At 38.5% G+C, this 23,681-nt stretch overlaps 2 protein-coding genes across 3 annotated transcripts; both read left to right on the top strand.

Moving 5' to 3' along the window:
- Positions 1 to 70: 70 nt before the first annotated feature.
- On the top strand, positions 71 to 11,446 carry RB195_026275 (uncharacterized protein; the record flags this gene model as incomplete). 2 transcript variants are annotated; one of them, XM_064214757.1, is made up of 11 exons in its annotated part: positions 71 to 125; positions 226 to 376; positions 453 to 601; positions 745 to 821; positions 880 to 943; positions 2,156 to 2,250; positions 4,286 to 4,334; positions 4,443 to 4,464; positions 5,568 to 5,708; positions 7,359 to 7,399; positions 11,397 to 11,446. In XM_064214757.1, 11 exons carry the CDS (start codon positions 71 to 73, stop codon positions 11,444 to 11,446), a joined length of 894 nt encoding a protein of 297 aa, XP_064070637.1. The 2 variants fall into 2 exon arrangements, with proteins under 2 accessions (XP_064070637.1, XP_064070638.1); XM_064214756.1 differs by lacking the exons at positions 5,568 to 5,708; positions 7,359 to 7,399; positions 11,397 to 11,446 and having other exon boundaries at positions 4,443 to 4,531.
- An 18-nt stretch (positions 11,447 to 11,464) lies between these two features.
- On the top strand, positions 11,465 to 20,487 carry RB195_026274 (uncharacterized protein; the record flags this gene model as incomplete). The annotated part of the gene is made up of 15 exons (XM_064214755.1): positions 11,465 to 11,548; positions 13,624 to 13,737; positions 15,228 to 15,337; positions 15,435 to 15,537; positions 15,783 to 15,836; positions 15,960 to 16,027; positions 16,974 to 17,091; positions 17,160 to 17,329; positions 17,432 to 17,531; positions 17,590 to 17,663; positions 17,781 to 17,853; positions 17,941 to 18,123; positions 20,101 to 20,193; positions 20,246 to 20,320; positions 20,374 to 20,487. The coding sequence occupies 15 exons, from the start codon at positions 11,465 to 11,467 to the stop codon at positions 20,485 to 20,487; spliced, it is 1,533 nt and encodes a 510-aa protein (XP_064070636.1).
- Between the last annotated feature and the right edge of the window lie 3,194 nt (positions 20,488 to 23,681).

Below are 23,681 nucleotides of genomic sequence, written 5' to 3'. Positions count from 1 at the left end.
TCCGTACTCTTTGGTGGCGATTTATGAGAGGGGCTGTCAGTGTTGGTGCAGACAGCATCTTAGCTTGTTGATGAGGCTCCCTATTTGCGTTTTTATCCTCATTTTCGAGGGTTTCCGCTGTGAAGGTGAGAATTTTGAAAATTTTTACATAAAGATGAATTCTTTATGAAATTTCTAGTTCTACATTACAACCGAGTTTGTTTACGTCAGTTCATTCTCTTTAAGAGTACATCGTGCCTCGTCTTATTATCACTCCTGATACTAATCCAGTACAGAAACCGGCGGGTGCACAGATTCCATTGTTATGTAAAGTGGATCATGCAGCAGAAGCAGTTCGACCTGGAATTATATGGACTAAGCATGATGGACTTGACAAGTGAGGGCTGCATTTTTTTTTTTTTTGCACGAAGTGTTTTTTTTTTTCGACAATAACAAATTGTACCCTTTTACAGAACTGGTAATGTTGAGGTCAAATCTCTCGATCATCTGACAATGAGTCTTCTAATCAAGAATGCTACCGCTGAGGATTCCGGTGTTTACACATGTCAAGCTCAGATCGGAAGTCATCTTCTGTCCAAAACTGTAGACGTCATCATTTTCGGTTCGCTGAGAGAGTTTCGGGAAAAAAACTTACTGTAATGTGTCGTAAGAACTCCGCATCCTTCCGTTCCATCATTCTAAGTATTTCTTTGTCCATTTGAGCAATTTTGCTCCTTTTCCTATAATTTTCACCTTTTTTAATAGAAAACTTCGATTTTGCTGTTAAAAAGGCGGATGTTGGCTACGTGATGCCCAATGCTGCAGTGAATCTCAGCTGTGAGGTGTGTTTAAGCGATTTTATATTGTTTAGAAAAAATTCATATGTTAACAATTTTACAGGTCGCACCTTCCTCAGTGAAAGTTCGTACAGTCTGGACTCGAGAAGGTGTCCCAATTGCCCAAGGTGACTTTTTATCCACGTTTTGAATTAATGTACTCGAGCGAAAAAAAATTGGAGAACTGTGCACTTTCTAACGGATTATTCACGTTTTTCACGGAATCTTTAAGGAAAACTGCATGAAAACGAACCTCTCCACGCGCCAATTTCTCAATTTGTCCAGAAATGTGCACGCTTCCCAAAGTTTTTGCTTATTTTCGATGAGAACAGGACATGTTCCTAGATTATATGAATACTCATGATAACACAATGACGATCTGTCCATAATCGATAATGTAGCTGGGACTCACGTCTTAAACTGCCCCAGTGCCTCTAATATTCGAGTTCGTCAATAAGTACATATATGAGTCAATTTAACAACTTTCCTAAATTTTAACACAAATCCAGAATTAAGAGAGAAAAATCTTGAAGAATGTTGCATTACAATCCTTGTAATTTCTCTATACGTATTCATTTCCTTTCAGATGCATTGAATTATTTTTTATAGGTATGAAAAATGGCAACAACTATGACATTTTATTCGTTAGCCGTTCACAAAATTTCAAAAATCTTACTAAATAATGAGAAAGAACGATGTCGTACTGTTGAAATCGGTGTTGAACATTGAGTTCGAGAGTTCGAAAATAAATCAAACCCTGCTACGAACCGAAGAAAAGACAAACATGGATGAAACAACGGTGATACCATCCAGAATCGAAACAAAGGTTTGAAAACAAATCTAACTTTTCTATAACCGACAAAACCATTCAATTGATTTCACTGTACTTGCTCCTGACTCCTGGATCCTGTCTTCAACGTTATTCGAATATTTGTCATTTGAAAAATTAGTAGGAACAAGAATACGTTCATGTCTTGGTTGTAACTGTTTGCGTGATTCCCAATTAGAAATGTTCAGAATAATTTTTGGTGAAGTTTCCAGAAATGTAACAAAAAAATTGAAGCATTCATGTGTTTCAACTTCAAGGTCAACTTCAACTTCTCGTGCAAGAATATATGAAGATGGATATGGAATAATCTATTAATTAGCGCATCGGATAAACCGCTCCGTACCGAGTTCTGGATGTTCGTCGCAAAAAAAAAGCGAGCGAAATGAGTGGAATCGCGCACATTTTTGGAATTTGAGTTCCACAAGTGAAAAAAAGAAAATTCTATCAATTCAGATATCGGAATCAACGTCATGTATGTTACTGAACATGAAATACTATGAAATTTTATCAGGGCTGGAAGAAAAATACAGACTCTACAGCAATGATGCCATACTCGAGATTTCCAACTACGATCCAACAAAGGACGCTGGAGAATACGTGTGTAAGGTACATACCTGCGTCGAACACATATACAATTTTAGTAGATAGATATTTAAATCAAATAAAGGGGCACCAGACTTGTTGGGGAGGATAAAAGCACTGGATTGATACATCGGCTATCCCCCGAAAGTCATTGTAGGGGGGCCAGTTACGCGCTCGTAAACCTCAAGCGATTCTGAATTGAGGTGAACGCGGAGGCGGATTCCAAGCGAATAGATTAACGCCAAACACTTTATCCTTTATCTTTTACTGTACAAGATTCTTCTCCTTTCCAGATAACGCGTTCCTTTTCTAACAGTTGATGGACGGACAAATCTAAAAAAAAAAAACAAAATCTGGGGAGTCCTTGATATTTTCCATGATCCCCTTTCCCCTTTTCATGATCCATGCATTTATGAAACACATCATATGGTCACCCTGACTCATTTGATTGCGATGTGCTGTCATTTCTCACCACGTATCGCTAAGGAGCGCTTGTACAGCTCGAACAAACCTATTTTTCCAGTGCAGTGATACCGTACCGCCCTCACATTGCCTCAATCCTATGTGATATTTTTTCGCGGGTGGTGGAACATGGCTGCTTGAGACCAGAGAATCACAGCTAAGTCGGAATGACCGCAGCTACACATTATTTCCAGTTTTGATTGCGCAAACTAATCGGAACGTTAAATAGATCATACGGGAAGAATTCACACCGCCTCCTCTTCTGGAACTACGAGGCATTAATTCTTGACAATCCGTTGTAGTAGTTTGCTATGATTACGTCAATATTCAGTGGAAAATGTACACTGTCGTGATGTGATGTCGCACATCCGGTACTGGATCACTAAGGAAGAGAAATTGGCCATAGAATCCATCTAGTATCTGAGATTTGATGGAAGTAACTGTCCAACGTAGTTTCGCCCCTCAAAGGACAAAGTTTCTGGCGTATCAATCCGTTTGGGATGCAAAACGCGTTTGGCTGCAGTTAGGAATTTTTGAGGTTTGTGAACACGTGTCGGCATATATGGTAGGGTCAAAACGACATAAGGCACGTACAGTTGCGTAAGCGGTTGCGCTCGAAGCGGTGCGGTGGAAATAGCGATTGGAATCCAGGCTGGACGATGGGGAACTGCAGAGGTAGGTGGCGGTAGCGAAGATCCTTACACGATCCCAACCGTTACGCTCCAAAACAGAAAACATCGGTTGGAATCCAGGCTGGACGATGGGGAACTGCAGAGGTGGGTGGCGGTAGCGAGGATCCTTACACGATCCCAACCGCTACGCTCCACCGCGTCGCTTCGAGCGCAGCCGCTTACGCAACTGTCCGTGCCTCATGTCGTTTTGACCCAACTATACAATGCAGACAATAGCGACAATGATTAGTTGGAACTGTCATTCTAAGAGAATCGAGGACATTCCACTGCTTCCATCCCACTTTCCACCGTATTGATATGAATATGGTACATTATAACTGAATAGATTTGATTTTGACCACTTTTTTTTAACGACTTGCCAGGCAGGAGCCTGACGTGGTGAAGGAATCCGCTGGGAAAGCTAGAGAGGGAATTTTAGATTGCGGGATCCAGGTTGGTTCCGCTCACTTCACTCTAATCGAGAAGGCGTGGAGGACGCCGTTTTTACAATTTTAGTTCCAGCAAGCCACCGTTGCGCACGCGTCGCATCCACATGCGAGCGGTTGAAGATTGATGAAGCCTCCTTACCAGCGCGTTCAAGTAAAACCAATCAATAGGATCTTGAGGGGACTGGAACGTGTACATAGAGGCGCATTACCTCGGAGGAAACAGAGTGGTTCTCACACCGTTTTTGCGACGAGAGAAAGATGAGCGGAACTAGCCCGGATTCGGCAGTCTACAGCCCCATCTCAAGCTTCTCTCACGGATTCCGTTAGATTCATGGAATGCAGCCTTTAATGAATTAGCGTAGTTACGATATCGACAGAAGTTGGGTGTTTAGAAAGCTTTAGCTAGTAGTTAATAAGTAATATGTTTGTAAAAGCTACCAATTTGGATACTTTTCTGGATAACGACTCCTATTTTAGGTGTTCCATCCCATTAGTAGCTCAACTCTCTACAGGCGAATCACTGTTGGTGGGTTAACTATTTGTTGAACATCAAAAATATACATTCTTCTAGATCTAGATGTTTTGATTTCTTTATTTTTTTGGCATTTAAAAAATATCGAATTCAAGTATTCAGGCACCGAATCCGAGAACAGACAGTTGTTCTGCTCAAAAATGTGCACGAATATTTGTCATCACATGTATCCACCATTTCGGAACTTATGAAGGAATTCATCGATAATAGTTGTGATTACATTTGTGTAAAATTCCATGGTTTTTTCGGGATGTTGTGACAGGATTTTTTCCTTCATCCACTTAATGTTTGATAACTATTTTGGATGGCTGATGAAATGAATGATTTTTTTTTATAATTCTCAATCTCATTTAATGCTGGGTTTTTGTCTACTACATAATTGACGTACATAAATATCAAAGTTATCAAAGTAATCCATATGAAAATAACAGAAATTTGATGTCAGTGTTATAAAATTTATGTAGGTGTTCGTCATCTACAACGCTAGTCGCTGCCCGTTTATTTCTGGAATGTGTTCGAGGTAAATTAGTGACTTATTCCATAGAATTTCGTGTAAATGTGAGATCAGAATTCTCTCATTTTTTGGAGCTTCCTATACTTTTATGTTTTTCTCCTTCTTTTCCAGAACGGGAAATCGTCATATCCTAGTCTCCGTATAGTGTAGAATGTTAGTGTTAGTGTTCACTAACAGTTTCTGAATACTGGTTCCTCCTCCTTTCCGGTACATTCAACGTTTTGTTGTTATTTGATCCCCGATCAACGCTGACAAGGACAGGCGGACGCGAAATGTTGGACGAGTTTTTACGCCCGTACACATGCGGATAACATTTCCTTACTTTACTTTTGAGTTTGTTGTTGTGAGTATGAGGAGTTCTCCTCGTTCTGGACTGATCGCTGCAATTGTCTTATTTCTCATTCCACAATGATTTCTCATTCCACGATTATTTCTCAACAAGTCTATGAATAATTGTAATTATTGATCATATTTGGTAGGTCTGTTCTCGATAACTCCACTTTAATTTCACTACACGGCTCTCACAGTTCTTTCTTTTTTAGCACGCTAAGCGGAGATTTCATCAGTTAAGATGCACTAACGTCCTCCTCCATTGAGGAGAATCATGGAGGGAACGTGATGGTCTGTGTGTTTGTGTTTGTGCTGTGCGCAATCCTGACTCACCGCCACCGTCGCGGACTTCTTGCGCGACCGACCCACTTTACCTCCTGCAGGTGCCTTGTGTTTGCCGTTGATCCGTTCATTTGGACGCGAACTCGTAAACGAGCTCCACCTCTTCGTTATCTCAGCTCTTCTCCGGATCTCCCTCCAGGAATCAAAGATGAGGAGCTTGTTCAATTCGTTCAATTCATTGGGTGTGGTAACGATTGGTTCGCATTGTTTCTATGTCATTGTCATTGCGTCGTTTGCTACTTTTTATTCTCATTTATAGTAAATCCTGGTCATCCAAGTTCTAGGATCCAGTTTCATCATGGAGCTCTTTTCTTTCGTGCTTAACAGATAGTCGCATGTGTAATATTTACTAAAAACTGACAATAAGGAATCTTCCTCTTTTCTATGTACTGTACTCTGGTACGTTGTCAGTAATGTTCTTTTGTTACTGCGTGTGGCTAGTGGACTCCAGAAAGTAATCCTATATCCTCGATCCCAACTGCGCAGTTGTTCGTCGTATGACATTTGGGAGGCATTAATTAGAGTAATAGAGTAACGTGTCTCCCTAATTGAATGGGAAAATTTAGTTGGGGGCACTCAACTGCGTTCTTACTTCTAAGTCCTCTATCTTCCTTTTTTCTCTTAATAACTTTAGCTTATATGTTGTGGGTCCTCTAAGACTAATGACTAAGTTTTAAGGCTTCAACTGATTTAATTATTCACTTCCAGAAATAAGAGCACAGTTGAGTGTGTCCCCCCAACTACTACTTTTGTTTTCATTGTTCTCGTACATGGTTATTAGTCTCATCCTGAATCAAAGGACTTTTTTTTCAGCGTCTGAGTGCAGAAGAATATTTTATTATTTGCCGTATCTGTGAGTTGTTGTCATTATGCGGCTTCTCTTTGATCTTCAAATTATTTCTTCTTTTTTTTTGTCTTCGCTCATATACAAATGCGTATCGTATTACATACGCACTGACGTAGTTGTCATTGTGATGTTGTTTTTACTCTTTATATATTGGGAATACGAATATTATCAGCTATATGAGCTAAAGTTAGTTATAGAAAAAAGTAAAGGAGAACGTCCAGAAATAACAGGTCGGTTGATTGCGCCCCACTAAATTTTTCCCCAGCTCTAAAATACATATCTTTCAAACAGAGTTAATCTATTCGAGATCAGCAGTAAATGATTTATCTTGAAAATATGATTCTCTATTGAAAGATTGTGCGTATAATAGCATTCTCAAGGTTCCTATCAGCGACTTTTATAAATAGTTACATGTTGGCTTTATTTCCGGACGTAATTTCTTAATAAATTTGGAGCGATTGTACTTTTTTTTAAGTTTTGAAATTAACATATGATTAGCTTATAAAGCGATTTTTTGCCTGTACAATGTCATGAGCATGCGAACTTGTTATAATTTAGTACAAGTACAATTTTTTTTTGTTCAAGCGCAACCAATTCAACTATTTCTCAGAAGTTTCAGTTTTGAAGGGGGAAAAAAATACCGTGGAGCGGGTCCACTTCCTGATCGTTTTGTTTGTTTTCGTTACTCGACATAAGGCAGAACTTTTCCTTTATTTTAAATTACATCGATGAAAGTTATTCCCCTAATAAGTTGACTGCTATGCGTTTGCTCTTAGATGTTGTTCTTATCGATTCGGCCAGTTTGCCGATTGTAGATGTAGCTATCGATCCGTCTGGCACATGCGAATTGTTTTGCGTCTCTGGCGTGACGATTTCGATTTGCATCTTTTTGAGCGCCCGATTCTGAACGTTATTCCAAGTGTTGTGACAATTTCTTCACTAATATTCCCATAAATACTACAACAATTTCTAGAAGGCGGTGAAGAACTTCAAATTCTGAACTATGTAATGTGTGTTCATTGTTAGGTAGGTCATGTTTTAATCTTTAACTTTACATTCTTTAACTTCTTGTGTAATTCCATTATTTTCCCCAGGAATTCTTCTTCTTATAATTGTTGTTCACAGTTGGTCTGGAGACTCTTTTAAGTGTGCTGCTGTTTGTGAGATCGTTTTGTTGCTGTTGTGTTTTTCAGCGTGAGCTAGTTTTCCCTCTTGTTTCTCCTCATTGGACTTGTTAGATTATTATAGAGTATCAGTTAATGACTCCTTGTTCCTTATTTTTCTATCTTTAAAAGAATTTTGGACTTTTTGTTTTCTCTTTTCGCATCTAACAAAATATGAACGGAGGCACTCATTCGAAAATTCATTTGACTGAGAACTAAAACTACTGTAAGGGAAAGCCTTAAATTTTTGCTCGCATTTTTCTTGCATGCATTTTTCCTTGCATTTTTCCTCATCAGAGCTAGTACATTAATTGTCTGCAGTATTGCCCATTTTATGAGACACTTCTCGAATATCTTTGGGAACTCATTTAGCAGTCGTTATTTTCCTGCTACATTCCAGTCAAATGTTTTTCTGCCGCTGGAGAAACTTTATTTCGTTTTCAAACCGTCCATGGTTGTTTAACATCACACTTATTTCTATAACTCGATTTCTTTTTGATCACTTTTAGATAGTATCTTACTTTTTTTTGCTAACAATTGAGAAAATAGCTTCGTTTTCAAAACCTTCTTCTTTGTGTTCTATTTATCATTACTCGTTTGCAGAGTATTTTCATACTAGTAATTACAATAGAACCTCAAGTTGATTTACGCTGTAGCAAAATATCTATTCTATTTTCTAAATTGGAAGCATTAGTTCATCTTAAAGGGATTGACCAACGCCAAGGATTTTATCCTTTAATTTGTATATCTTTTATTATACTATTATATGTTGCCTATGGAGTTCACAGCATTTTTCTGCTACGTAGTCCGTGCCAACCACAATGGACTTTCGTTTAATGCCGTGAAATACACGTCTTTTGGATGCTTTAGTTTAGAATCTAGATAAAACAACTATGGGACACTATTCCAATAACTTGGCAACTTTATTTCTGCATTCCTCGTCATTTCGAGTTGAAGCGATCTTTCTTTTTGGTAGGAAAAGTGGCTAAAATGTCATCCTATTTACTTGAAATATTAGATACTTCAGCAGGCATAGATTGCAGGATTGTTTTGATTTCTGAGGGCTCTCACATACAATATTTGCGTGTACTCATACCTTCACAGTAATGAGTGACAAGGCGTCAGAGATCACGTCCAATTTTGAAAAACACCCCGAGGTATTCCAGGCATTGTTTCAGATGGATTCATTTCTGTTGTTGCTACCTATTACTTACATTATACCAGTCATAACGTCCGGGTAATGCCGGGCTTCTTGTGGTGTTCGCTTCGCCTTCTTTTAGAGTCACATTCGGTAAATTTCTGCCAAAGAACTAAAATTGTTACACTTCTAACATAGTCTCTCTTCTTTAATTTTTCTAAAAGAAGCATTGATGGAAAATTTTGCCGTCTCTTTGAAATCTTTTGATCAAAGGAGTTAGTATTAAGTTTATAGAATATTCAAATTTGATTTTACATCTATATTCGTTTGATACGGTTATAGTTTGAAGACATTTTTTGAAGTCTTGGACGAAGTTTTTCTCGTTTTTCTTTCCGGCAATTAAGATATAAAGATGTGCTAACGTGAAATGACGTGAGCATAATCATTACACTAAAAAAGTAAAAGGTAATTAAGTGTGCTAAGTTCTGCATTCTTGCTTGTTCTCAAAGCTATTCCAGATTATTTTTTCTATCAGACTCCGCTGCCCGGCTATTTTCGCACCTCAGCCAGATCTGGCCCAGGCAGTCACTACCGCTGCGTAGGAATAAAATATTACGGGGATATTCAAATCTACATTTTGTTTTCAGGAATTCAAATATGTGTATAGAGTAGAAAATAAATTGAACACTTCACTATCATTATAATTATATCAATTCACTTCGCTACCAATATATCAATATTCATCCTGCAATGTTAGATTTATTACTGACAGCTGAGCAGCTCGTTTGTACGTGGAGTATTCGTAGTTAAAGTCAATTTGTAAACAACAACAACATTGAATGATGAAAAAGAGAGAAGTGGTGATCATTGTTGGAATTGCATATATTATACAACAGAAAAGAAAAGAGAGTTTAAAGGCATCACCCCACGAATCTGAGGTGATACGGAACAATTTCCTGTGTCTTGCTCTAACAAATTCTTGATGTTCTGACCAAATGTGAAAGTTTGAGTATCCGAACATTTTTTCAACTATAACCTTTGGTTATGTTAGGTTCCAATCATTGCTTTTTGGTGCATATTTGGCGTAATTTTGCTCTTTTTTCAACGATGTGGCAGTTTTAGATAGATCTTAGAGAGAGGAATCTAATACTATATAAATTATTCTTAAATTTCTATTCTATGACAAGTTATGGCCAAACAATGGTGGCTGACGGTGCCGCACCGTCACTCATTTCGCTTTTTCAATGTTCATGCGTAGTATTGTAGATCGATATTATTATTAATGTAATGATAATGACAATTCATACAGGTGTGTAGCTTGGTGTGAGTGCTGCTCAACGTTCTCCTTCGCAGCCCAGGCCTAGCAGAGAAAGTCCTTCTTTTCTTTCGAAAAGTTTAGAAAAACTCTCTAGAACTTAGGAACATGTTTTTTTTATTTATTCTATTTTTTTTTAGTATTTTAACTGTCCTTCGTTAGCGCTGGTCATGTATTAAACCAGGCTGTAATTTCTGGTCGGAGATTCCGACCTTCAAGTATGTTGCACTCTCGAAACTTCGCAAAATATTTGAATACACAAGTACTTGGAATAACCTGCTATTTGAATGTTTGAAAAATTGTTTGTCTCATGATTTTATCTATCCATATTTCACTATTCGGTTTTCACGTTTTGTCGCTGACGTTGACACTAAGCTTTTGCTGGTGTTAGGTAGTTGTCGGACGTAGTTTGCAAGTATCACAACGAAAACTTGAAGCATTCTCTGCATATCCATAAAATAGTTGGATTAGGGGCACCAGTCTGACCAATCTGCCCGACTCTGCATTCTCAGCACTGAATAAATGATCCCCTGTAAAATGGAAATGGATACATGTGAAAATTAGATTATCGCATAAATTCATTTCTATTCCACTTTGCACCTTTTCTGTTAATCATTCTTGTAGGTATAAAGAGTTGTTTGGACGGGTAAACTGGTCATTATGTTGCTCCTGATCTCTCCGTTTTCTATACCCTGCCTACTAGCTGGTAGTACCCAACATCCATCCATTTTCCACGAAAACAGCCTTTAGCAAATTGTACGCTATTTCACGCGTTCTAATTATTGGTGCTAACACACAAAGGCAGCTGTAGGAGGGAAGTTTGACGTTGGGATCTTTCCACAAGCAATTAATTAGGGGCCAGGACAAAAGTCGGAAGTATCGCAGCGAAAACGCTGAGTTCCTTCAAGAAATCCAGAAGTTTGAGACATTAGGATTATTCAGAGCAGTAAATCTGCGAAAACACGCCCAACAAAAGGACTAAGGTATTAAGGACATGAAAAGGAGTTTTTTTTACTAATGTGTTGTAGCTTGCTTAAAAGCAATTTTTTGATTTTTTTTTTAATGAAGGAGTGAGGAGTTGAGCATTTCACCGTGGTACTTATGGTCTACATTTCCTATTTACTAGTTGAGAAATCCCAACCTCGAGACTTCCCCTAACCCGCCATTTACTTGGATGATTTTTCCAAGGTTTGATTGTCTGGTAAAAAAAAACCTGAAGTGTTCACATCCTTAAATTTGCACGTGAATCTGGTTGCTCTGCTTATAAATGATGTTCTGAGAGTTTTCCTCCTGTCACTTTTTCCTTACGAGATTCCTGTCCCTGCGAATAACAACTCTTTGATTCGAGCTCAGCTATTTAGTATAGAGCCGTTTTGAATTTCCAGTATCCTAAACGATGGTTTTCAGCACTTGCCAGGCGATCAGAGAAAGTGAGAGGACGGCTCAACGGCCGTTAACTCAGGGAGCGCCCAGCCATGCCAGCAACCAGAGAAGCAATCAAGTGCAGTCTGCTTCAACAGAAAACCACACGTCGCTCTGGTACATTACGACGGAAAAAGGTTTCATGATTGCTCCTTTTTTTTTCTCTTCATTTGAAGAAAAACATCTTTAGATAGTTTCCCTTTTTTCGTTTACTTCTTCGTGTTCTACTGCACAGTGTAATTTGGTGTTTTTCGGAGGATTTTGGTGAGAAACCTCCCCATTACCTCCCCTGAATTACGTCTTTCTCCATCATTATTATTTATATCAAAGTTTTCTTCTGTTCCTGTCCCCTCTTTTTCAAGGACCCACATCAAAAGAAGCCTTTAAGCGATTTTTTAAATTGTATTTTTTTCACCATCTATTCTCCTTTTTCACAACATTGCTATAGCTCAGTATTTATTCTGACTTTCTTCACTGCACTGCCGAATCCTCCGTCTTAGGTCCGAAATGTCCCAGTTAAGCGGTATTCACTTCTTGGCCCAAGTAACCTATCGTCTTCTTGGCATACATATTGTAGTACACTTATAATAGAGTTGAATTTCTTCGAATCTTGCTTTAAAGAATATTTCATTTTTGTTTTCGAGATAACTAATAGCATTTCGTACTTCCATCACGCAACGTATCCAGAATGGAAATTACAGAGCGTAAACATAAACACGTTAATTGATCTGAAGCAAGTGTCCTGGATGAATAGCACACGCATCATGTGTGAATTATTTAGCTCATTTGTTGGAGTGAACCCAACAATTCAGGAATACGTGCATGTCAGTGTGCAGTTTTGAAATTAAAAAAAAATGAAATGGAGAGTTTTTTCAATGTTTTTATTGCCTAATATTTTACAATCTACGGAGGAAATTGCCGGATTTTGGCATTCAGGAAATCTTTTCGCCTTTTCTGGGTGTTTTCGTGCGCCTTGTTTGCTGAGCATTTTAGTGTCGGGTGGGCGGCTGCCGAATTTCCAAACCTCGCAAACGACATTATAGGCTGTGCATTAGTAACTCGTCTACCAATATAGTTATGCGCTTTGTACTTCTTATTCGGCTGCATTGCTTTCGTGCTGAGTCTAAGACGTGAACAAGGCCCAGCCCCTAGTTTTTAAAAGACCTTATGATCCTTGTTCGCGAAGCAATGGTATTTCGTCCTTCATCCGGAAAAATCCCCGGTTTTGACGTGTTCTAAACGATACCGCTAGTCTGTCGCTTCCAGTGGGTATTTCGTGATGCATTAAAGTGAACAGAAGATGAACGTGGAAGGCGTCGTGCACTTTGGCCTACACTCCCACCCACCGAAGGATTTGTTTTGACTTCCGCACAAGGCTGGTTCTCTTCTAGAAGTGTTCTTCTTGAGAAAACCCATGCTTTTTGTCTCTGATGCACTTTCTGTTTGGCACTTGTTGTTTTCATATTTTTTTTTTAACGTTTTAAGTTCCATCATGTTATTGATCCATCTTGCTATGGATAAACCTTTCTTTTTTTCCAACGTAAAAGTAAAGAGAAGGTTTTCTCCCGGCTGGTAGCGACAATCCCACATGTTTATTAGAGACGAGATCATTTGATTCTCCTATTTTCAATTACCACATTTGCTGCTCTCTCATGAATATCTTGTAGTTAATATTCTGTACTTCAATCGGGCCAGCAGTCTGAATTCTGAAAAGAATGCTTTCTGAAGAGACCGTTTGAAGTAAATGGAACAGAAGTCCTGGAGAAGTACGTTCCCAAGTTATCGAACCCAAAAAAAATACGAGTGATTTTTGTCTTGCTGAATTTTTTTTCTGGATTTGTTTTCGTCACCCTACTTCTCTTCTTTTCAAACAGATTTGTGTGAGTTTAAAAAAAAGTTTTTTGTTTGACGAAATCGAATGAATCCTTTGTTATGATTTAACTCGACAAGTGATATAGAATGGCAGATATCCTAGGCGAGAATGGAGAGTTTGTGCAAAAACAGCCCATACCTGCGTAGATTTAGTTGCTAGAACTTTGAAATGGAACTCGTTACGGCCACATTAGTGACAACCTCAATTCTCGTCATGAGCTCCTTGTTGCGTCGTTTTCATTTAAGTCGTTCCCATTGTCTCATATGGTGCAGCTTTTATTCTCATTTGATGCTGTTCATATCCGTTTAGATATTTGCTAGTTTTATGTTTACGTTTCAGAAAGTAGAATATGGGGAGGCATGTTGGGTTGCCCTATGCGTGCACGACGATAAAATACCCATTCTTGAGTGGTACCACGGCGAAGATTCAGTGAAACAGCACCAACCCTTCAAGGTAAGTATTCCTCAAAAATCTCGCTCATTGAAAATCACATATGCATTTGCGTTCACACCTTATGTGACCTTTTTCGGTGTTCATATTCCTAGCTATTTCTCTTCATTTTTTTCCTCTGTGAACTCTTTGATTCGTTAGAGCTGTAATTCTTCAAAATGTGCAATACTGTACTATTCTAATTTTTATCCTAGTTGCAGCTCCATGCGAATGAATCATATGAAATCGTAATTGTAGTCCCCATATTAGGGCTATGTTTACCTGCCTGGCTTCAGGATATGAGAGTACGGATGTGTGTGAGAGAGAGAGAGAGAAAAAAAAGAGAAAGAAACTACAACACTTTGATGTCACGATAATTTTTGGCTGTAATGTTGTAAGTATCGAACGGTCTACATTTAACCGTTCCTGCTAGATTATATGTTACATACAAAGCGCAAGCGTAGACGTTTGCGTGCGTCCTACGTGAGGGACCGTGGGCAGATATTTTTCCTTCGGCTAAATACTATGCTGTATTATACGGTAGATGCAGAGAAACGCTGCAGAGCGACATTGCTAAGTTGCGGAGAAATCTCGAATGACGCTAACGTTTTTAGAAAAGCACCGGATCTTTATTGGTCACATTACGGTCGTCGGAGTTGCCGTACAGCATCACTTTGGGTTTGGATTCGGCAATTTCTTGGAGTTATTCATTTGTTTTGTTGAATAAGCGAAAAGTTGCTAGATAAGGAAAAAACGATAGTAACATGGTTATTTGTGAGTTGATAAGCTACGCACGATTTTTTTTTTCAGTTTTCTTAGGCTTACGGAGAATTTCAGTTGGAGAACAGCGTATAAAGTTAGAATGATTCACAAAAAATAAAGTGAGAATTTGAAAAGGGAGGAATGGAAATAACAGTGTTTCTTCGCTGCTTATCGTTGTCTGTGCAGGTATTCTGTTTGTCTCCTTCATATATCTTGGCATCATTTCTTGGATTGGTATTCTCATACCCCTTAAGACATGTTGTCTTCTGAAGGGATTCTTCCAAGTCGTACTGTTTTTGCTTTATAACTTAGTAAAATGGTGTTTTTGTTTAGCAACAGTTCAAATAAGGGTATAAATATAGGTATAATAAGGGTAAACGAAGAGAAGAGAAGAAGGAAATCTGTGGAATATTTTGTTCACTTCTTTTCAGTACTTCATATTCATATTACTTTATGCTCCTTGTTTCTAGGTTTGCCCCCGTTTTTTTTCGAGGACAAAAGGTAGGATTTGTTTTTGCACCAGATTTTGACTCCCAATCCTGCCCGTTTATTTTATTTTGAGAGCTTATATTTTCGTTAGCGCGGCTCTTCCACGTTTCGCTTCCCTACGTGCAACCTCCCCCTCCTCAGGGCTTAACTCGTTTCTTTTTTCGTAATCTGCTGTTCTCATCAATGGTGAAAATATGCGGATACGTGACCTGCCAACTATTTGACATTCCTCTTCCATTAAATAATTGTCTCAGTAATCCCAGGTACTGGATCTTTTGTTCGCGAACTACGTGAGCCCAGTAGTGGCCGACTCGCGTTCGTTCATCATTGGTCTTCGAGATTTGGAACCAATTGAATTGGCCGCATTGCATCCGTAAGTTTTGATGAAGACGCAAGTGCACTCGCACATGAAACCAACAAAATGTGAGCGAAGCGTTGGAAATTAGTAGTCGAGATGTGAAAAATTCCAGCGAAGTGTGCTCGGAGTGGTTGACGTGCACCACGGAAACTCTACGACGCCTGGCGATTTTTGGCGATTCGTCGAATATCTACGGATCATCGTCGCTGGATAAGGTGACATTTCTTCTTACTATTCAGACTTGGGTAAAAATGTTATGAGGAAATTAATGAGTAGAATGTAGACATAAACGAATTCTACGTGAACTGCTGAGAGTTTTGTTGTCTTTCCATCCGTAACTCTTAATTCATATGATTAAGACATTTAAAAGTGACCTGATTTGCTTAAGTGTTCCTTCGATGATGTTATACTTCTCTATAAGTATAGTATGTATATCTTTTCTGAAAATTCTCATTTCCAGAAGTGCGGATCCGGCGAGTCAAACAATATTCTTGACACGCACTTTCCTTCTCAGGTGAGATTCTACAGGTTTCTTTCGAAAAGAAAATTTCGGTTTTCATTGATCTTAAAAAAAGAGTCTAACGACCCTTAACGTATTTTTTTTTGAAGTTGTGATTGCCATGTAAAAGTGTTGTAGGGGCAAATGTCCACTGAAGCATCTCCTCGTCATAGGGTTTTCTCGCATGATCCTCATTCTATGAACAGGCAAGTTTTAACTATGAGTGCATATTTAGAAGAATCTTTTATTCGAAATTTCAGCTTCTGGTTATAATTAAGGTTACAATTAAATTTTATTCGTCCTATCGTACCTAGTAGGAACAAACGCCGTTCCCACGATGTTTTTCAGGACGATTAGGGGAAATTGAGTGAGACTACGCTCATACTTGTAGTCTACATCCCAAACTCTGTGTTTTCCATCGTGGTCTTCACACTACGTCAATTTCGTGCCTTTAAGTGATGGGGTTACAAAAATTACGGTATGCAGTACATTTAATAAATGTCTGCCATAGAATCAAAACCTTTATTGTCGCGTACAAAACTTTGTCTTTTCTTTAGAAAAGCTTGTTCTGATGAAGAATTTCGCAAAATTTTTGTTAGAAATCTCAATATCTCAGTCAAAGGTTCAGATTCGCCTTCACCTATAAAGTGCAAAGGTGCAGAGCGTTGATCAACACCTTTTGGGGTGCAGCTACGCGATCGACTTCAATTCAGAACAGTTTGAGGTGAACGGTGACCGTGCAGGGTTGTAATAGTTTGCAGGGGCTAGCCGATGTGTCCAGGCAGCCAGCCGCAGTTGGTTTTGAATTCTTTCCGCTTGCCGCTAAGCGAGCGGTTGCTTCTCGGCCAGGACAAACTTTCGTCGATTCTAAAATTCGATTCTAGATTTCAGAGCGAAAAAAGTCAAAGCGAACATGGTAATGGCAAATCAGGCGCATCCGAAATTAAATCAAACCCCGAAAAGATACGCGCCCATACGTTTTCGCCACCCTATACATACATATTCTTTTCAAAACCTTTCTAAAATCCATTAATTTCATCTTATTCTTTTAAAAAAAATCAACTCTTTTACTTTGTTATAACTCCTACGACTCAGTAGAAATTCGTTTAACGAAATTAGTCGAAGTCTACTGTTTAGAGGTTCTTTTTTCAGCGGTTCTCAACTCCACCCTCCGCAGGGTGTCAAACCACCCTTACCTCCACGTTCAAGTGTACAGTTCCCTAGCCGACTACACACTGTGGATAAGGATAACGAGGCTGGAATTGAAGATGTTAGTTGTGTTTAGATCTTACCGAATTGGAAATAAACCTTTGTTAGCGGAGCAGTCCCCTAATTTAGACCACCTATGACATGCTTGCGAATCAAACTCGTGTTAGTTGCGACAGCGAGAAGGACGCGGATTGGTATGACAGTCCTCGTAGAGTGTATGACACACTGAGTCCCGGAGTCTCCTCATCCAACGTGTCGTCATCACCTTTACAGTCGACGCTTTCCACTACGTCGTTGTGGTGAGTGAACAGCACTTCGTTGAAAACTATTGTTAGATTCTGTAGAGCATATTCTAGAGATTAAAAGAGAAACTTACTCTGCTAAAACAATTTATATTTCAGCAGCAGTCTCTCCAGTGAGTTACGATTATTATCTTCAATACCACAAGGAGAATTTTCTTCCACTGAGTGCGACTGTACGCGATCAGGGCATGAGCACTCGGTCAGATCATCTGTTGGGAATTTTTAGTTTGATGTACCCAATAATATGATATATTTAGGTAAAATCTGTCTCACTTAATTTATCAGTGCTCGTTGAGCAAGTACTTTTCGTGGAAGTCGTCGGGAGAGTTTGGTAAGATTTCTTTGTTGCGAATTTCTTAATAAGAAAGACAAATTTAAGATGAGAAAAGTCTTGTGTTTGTGCGAGGCATAAATTGGCAGGATGGTTTTCTAAACTGCACAACTCCAGGGTCGCCGGTTGGTCAGATGCAAACGATCGTCAGCTAAGCCAGCTATTTGCTTTCTGTGACGAGCTTATCGAGGTCTACCGTTCAGTTGTGGCATTGTTTCAATGAATAGCAATGAGCTATCATCTCGTTTAAACAATGGAGAAAGTTGTTTGGTTTAAGGTGGAAAATGTACCAGTGCAAGGGATTGCAAACATTCCCCAGCTGTTCTACTCGTTATCCACTCCTGGAACACCAGTGAACCTTCTGTTGCGGTCAATTCCATTGGGAGTGGTGTACCACCTCATGAAACCGATAACGAAGAGCAAAGAGATTGGTATTCGACTGCACAAGAACAAAAACCGAGTAGGTTGGCGAAGTCTTAGGCGAATTCTTGAGACTTTTACTACAAAATCAATCGATTACTCATCCTATACATACTATCCTATATAGTAACACTGATTGGCCATTCTAGAAAAAAAACTTCATTTCTGGAAAATTTAGGAATCTGCTAAGAAACTATTCGCAAGTTCCAATCAAATATCAATTTTGACTCAACTTCTCAATCTCGTCGTTGTAGTCAATCCAATTTATTTGCTAGTTTTTTCTGCCTTTTTCATAATTACTGGAACGTCCGTTTTACAGTATTATATTAAGAAGTAATAAGAAGTAAAAGATGCTCAACGAAGGAACATAAAATCAAGGAAACAAGAAGATCTGTTATCGACTAAGACATAAAATGTGAAGGAAACGTATCGTTATGCTACGTTTGAAAAATAATAATGCTGTAAAATTCTTAAAATCTCTAAAAACTATGTTCTATTATTGGAACCAATGTCAGGAATAAGTTGTAATCCTTAGTTTTCTGAGATGCTGGTACACGAATTAGCACCTTACAGATAGCAAAATCCTGCTTGGCTGAGTTGTATGCGGGTGAATCTCTTCTTTTTTAATTACCAAGTTGTTAATTGTGATTTATTATGGTGGAACAGTAGTATTTAGATGTGATTATTATTTATTGTTAAGTCTAGGAAAAGAAAAAAAGTTGCAAAAATTCTAAATTTTTTCGATGTGGTAGTTGAAGGGGGCAAGAGAGAGCTAAGAGTATCTTTTCGGCATTACGGTTTTGTAGAGCTGTACACCAGAGAATAAATGTTTCGTCCAAATATATGGCCACATCTATAGTTAGAGTGTGCAAGAGGTTTTTTTAAAGGTAATTTCTAGTATAGTTAGTTATATAGTTTTTTAAGGTAATTTCATAAAGCCTAGGATAGTATAAAGTGGGTATCAATCACCTATCCTATGTCACACTAAGCAATTCAATCATCAGTATCACTTGTACTCCTATTTTTCGAGCTGTTCCCCGATCAAGGATTTCTTCCATGGCTTCTGATTACATGCAATAATTCCCTACTGGGTTCTTTACAAAATAATTTATGCAGTACATGGTTTAATATAAAAGGGATATATATATATATATATATATATATATATATATATATATATATATATATATATATAATTTTGTGCGGGTGTAACGCAGTTGGTAAGAGGTTTGGCTGTAACTGCACGGTTGATGGGTGGAAGCCACGCAAGTGCCAACAAAGTTCTTCAAGTCTTCCTGGTCCATAAATTTGTAGCAAATGAGACAGCGCCGCGTGCTTTATCCTTATGAATGAATTTATACTTTTTTCCATGTCTAGCTGACAAGTCGATCTTCCTATTCATATTTCCTCGCAATACTGTAGTAAAAAATAACCATTAAAATTCAGGCTCTCTAGAACTTGTAGTATATCTGGTTTTACCAGCTACTCATTTCCTTTCAGCATATTTATACCTGTTTTGTTCCCAGTAATGCTAGGTAGTAGTCACCATTTCATCTGAGGAAAAAAAACATTCTATTTTTGATTGACTTGCTGGAACATATTCACCATTCCATATGAAAAAGACTCCATCTAATTTTGATTGACTTCGAATAGCTTTATTTTATGCTTCGGAGGAACAGTAATTACTGAAGAGCTGCCATTATCTGGATTGTTTGACGAAATAGCCATAATTTCTTGTGTTAGCCCATTTAGGAGAACAATTCAGAAGATGGCGGCTTTCCAGGAATAGATCCTACTGTCTTTACATCAGCGTTAATGGAGGACGTCAATCAGACGCATGAGTAGTGTCAGTGCACCAAAAATGCCTAAAGTTCATAGATTATGTATTTTGGATTGGAAATGGGTGCAATTGCTTTTATCAGAAAGAGCCATCATAGGAAGAAATAATATTACTGCTTTCTTTCCGTGTGACTATATGCACGATCTTTCTTCTAAATCATTACGTATATTAGTTAAGATTGCCGCAATTCTTCCCGATTCATCGGCTGATCGTCGGAACATCCCCGTATGTATGGCTTCACCTATTCGATGTGGAGTGTCTACAGCTGCGGTAGGATTTTCTGGGAGTTTCCCTATCAACCACAAATGATCCGTCTTTTAAGGTGATAACTGAAGTGAACAAACGACGATTAAATCCTTTTTCGAAAAACGACCAACTCTTCAAACGGTTGGATGAGGTGCGCCACTCGAGCATGAGCAGCTACTGTTAATAAGAACGTTTCTTTTGCAGATACGTGACGGCAGCGAGTTCACGATTGTTCTGCACCCGCACGATTTCATCAAACAAATGAAGCAACAGATTCTATGTGTTCAACACTACAAGTCGTTTCTCTGTCAACAGTAATCCCATCGATAACTCATCAGGATACTTATTATTGCGCTAGCAAAACACATGTAGGATTAACACGTGACAAATACACAGCTTATTATATGGGAAACCGCATTTTGTCGTGATTTCAGTGAAATCTACTGCAGATAATTTTCGTGGATTAGAATCCAGGGAATGTGTATTCATTATACCACATTTTTGTGCGTTTGTAGTGATATATGTTGCACAGCATACGGGATATTGCGTCTTTATCGAATACATCTCGAAGTAATTTTCCTTTGTTAGTAATAATTTTTGGAATGAACATGAATGAGTTTTTTTTTGTGTGCCTCAATATTGTAATTCCTAGAAGTTTCAGTCCTTTATAATTTCTGATAACAGTTAATCAAACTTACATATTTTCAATGGCATCAAAAATCAACATTATAGAAGCTGTAAACTGCAAAAAGTAGGTGTTTTTCGTATGATGATGAAGATTAATGGATTTCTGGAGACGGATTGCTTCGAGTACTAGTTTCAAAGCTTAGCTACCAAGGAGGATTTTCTTGAATAGATCTGAATGAATGTTATGAAAACGGAAGTGAGTTTTGTTTTCAAAAAAAATTTAAATAGTTTCTCTGTTATCCACACGTTATGTGGTCCTGCAGCGACAGATGAGCAAATATATTTTGATTAGTTGGTCGGCTGATACACATGGAATAAATTCGTGTTCACGGTCCTCCACGAAGAGGAGCAGTTTTGTCAGGCAATTCCCTAATTTACTCCACGATGAATAGTATTATATCGAGTAGCAGTGGTTTGAAGTACTCAATCCGGCTTTTTAATCTCTGTTCGTCTACCACATCCACCTCTGGTCAAATATCTAATATCTATTCCAGTTCCCGTTAATCGTTTTCGAGATTTTTCATGAAAACAGCGTTTTCACCTGCTGAAAGGTGGTTAACGTTTTTGTAATTATGTATGTATGTAAATGTCCGAATATTAACATTGTATAATGATTTTGATATTACTTTTTCTAAACCATATGCACGACTGAGCCCCTACCATCCACTCGGTTTTAAAGGCGGCGTTCCAAGATGTTCTCCAAATTAGGATTTCTCCATCGCAGCTATGGCAAAAGAATTAACAATTATTGAAATGAAAATACGGGATCTTCTTCACAAATCCTGAAAAAAAACAGAACTCCTAAGATGATCAGTCTGGACGACGAACCAGCACGTGCGAAAACATGTCCGACATACATGCGTGCCCTTATTTTGAGATGTATCTCAGAGTATCAGTGCTTCAAGTGCAATCGTTCGCTGATGGATCTGTATTACATTGCTTTGATACATTGTCACATCTCCTGAATTTGAGTGAGCGAATCCTCGACGTGATACATTGTCATCTTTGTGAATTATTGCCGTTATTAGTAAAAGAACTCGAACCTCAAAAATCTGCATGAATGTGACCTTAAGGTGTTTTTTTTGAGGTTGTAGTGTTAGAATAAGCATTTCTTCTCGCACCAACCATATTTGTCAACTAAAACTCTAAAGTGGATTAAGAGCCGCATATTGGCGCTAACCGCTGCTGCTGTCAGCATCTTCTGTGCAAGGGGGAAGTTGATTGCAGATGTTGTTTACTTTGTGCCTCGACTCATTTCACTTAATTGCTCAATCGACGTTCTGATATTATACCAGATATGTTTGACGTTCAGATGTTAGCGCAAATCTTTCCTACGAAGAAAGAACACTCGCGTCGTTTTTGTCGTGGTCATCCTTGAACGATGGCATTTTCGACGTCTTTTCCTTTGGATCCCTCATCGCGCATTCCACAGTTATTCTCACAACGTTTTTCTATATAATTCTTCTTACGACAATAACATTAACGTGCTGTGTTCCACTATATATCATTCTGAGTGAAGGAGCTACTGCGATGATATCGCAGTAGCTCCGACACCACATCAATTTATCGCTGCACACACACACACACTCATACGTATGGAAGCGCTTGTAATCATCCAATATATGTAGCGAATATAACTCATCCAGAGTGCTATCCGCAGCACCATCGCCTATTTGCGAGGCATAATTAACTAACTGCACTCAGCACACTCCGGCCCCCTTTTCTCCACCCATCCCTCTACCCTCTGCTGGATCAAAATGTACCACTTTGAGCCGTAATTAATTGGATGATGAAGTTATTCATTCTCATGTCTGGTGGCCTTCTCATCTATGAATCCACAATTCGCTTCCACTCATCTATGAATCCACAATTCAGTATATTATCTCCTCCTTGAACAAGAGGTTAATTCATAATTCTCAGTGTCTCGTTAATGTTCTGGATTTAGCCACTGATGACTGACGTTTAGGAGTTGTCAGTTGTAGTCCTAGACCTCTTGCCCTCTTGTCCGGGAATCGTCTTGTGCGTGCGTCCCTCAGAATTTGCGTGTTTTTTTTACAGCGTCAACGTCTGTAAAAAAGTTGTTGAACCATACTTTTTCAATTATAAATATTGTAGATTTGATTCCCATTGGTTCTGCTTTCTATCCTTTGTAGAGTTAGTGCCTGGATCACTTTGTACGAAGTTGATAGTATTTCGAAGTGCTCCGGCTAGATTTTCCAGACAAATGAAAAATTTTCAGAGCAGTACTGACGATATTAGGGCAGAATTGACATATTTTATTGAACAAAATTACTTATTAACTTAAAAATTGCGGATACCGCGGATTCTGGAAATGGACTAATTAGTTGCACCTAGAGGAACAGTGGTGGGCTGATGCGAGGGTTTTTGAATGAAAAGACATCATCGTGATAAGTGGAACCGGATAAACCTTATTATTGTTTGACGCTAACATCGTTTACATGAACAAATTTCCTATGCACCGTGATTGTTTCCTCTCTAACAAATTTGTTCACGTGCATAAATGACGGTAAGCCAAACTCATCACTCATCCATCATTTATGTTTTTTTTTCCAAAGAGAATTTGTGGAAAGGGTTCATTTCAAAGTTCTGAAGTTGGCGTTTCTCAAATTCTGAGCGCTACCAGAGAGAGATGGGATAGTCAGAAGAAGCACTCTTCAAAAAACGTTGTTTTCACGAATTTGTTCTTAAAAATTCTAATTTTGATTTTTTCAATTCTGCTGTTCAACGAAGTTTTCATTCAAGGATTAGTAGTTTTTGTGCTACTGCAATACATTTCAGTTTTTTTCTTAAAAACGGACAACTTT

Source organism: Necator americanus, chromosome X (genome assembly GCF_031761385.1).
Source record: "Necator americanus strain Aroian chromosome X, whole genome shotgun sequence".
In the NCBI taxonomy this organism is placed as follows: domain Eukaryota; kingdom Metazoa; phylum Nematoda; class Chromadorea; order Rhabditida; family Ancylostomatidae; genus Necator; species Necator americanus.
This window is presented reverse-complemented; position numbering and strand designations above follow the sequence as displayed.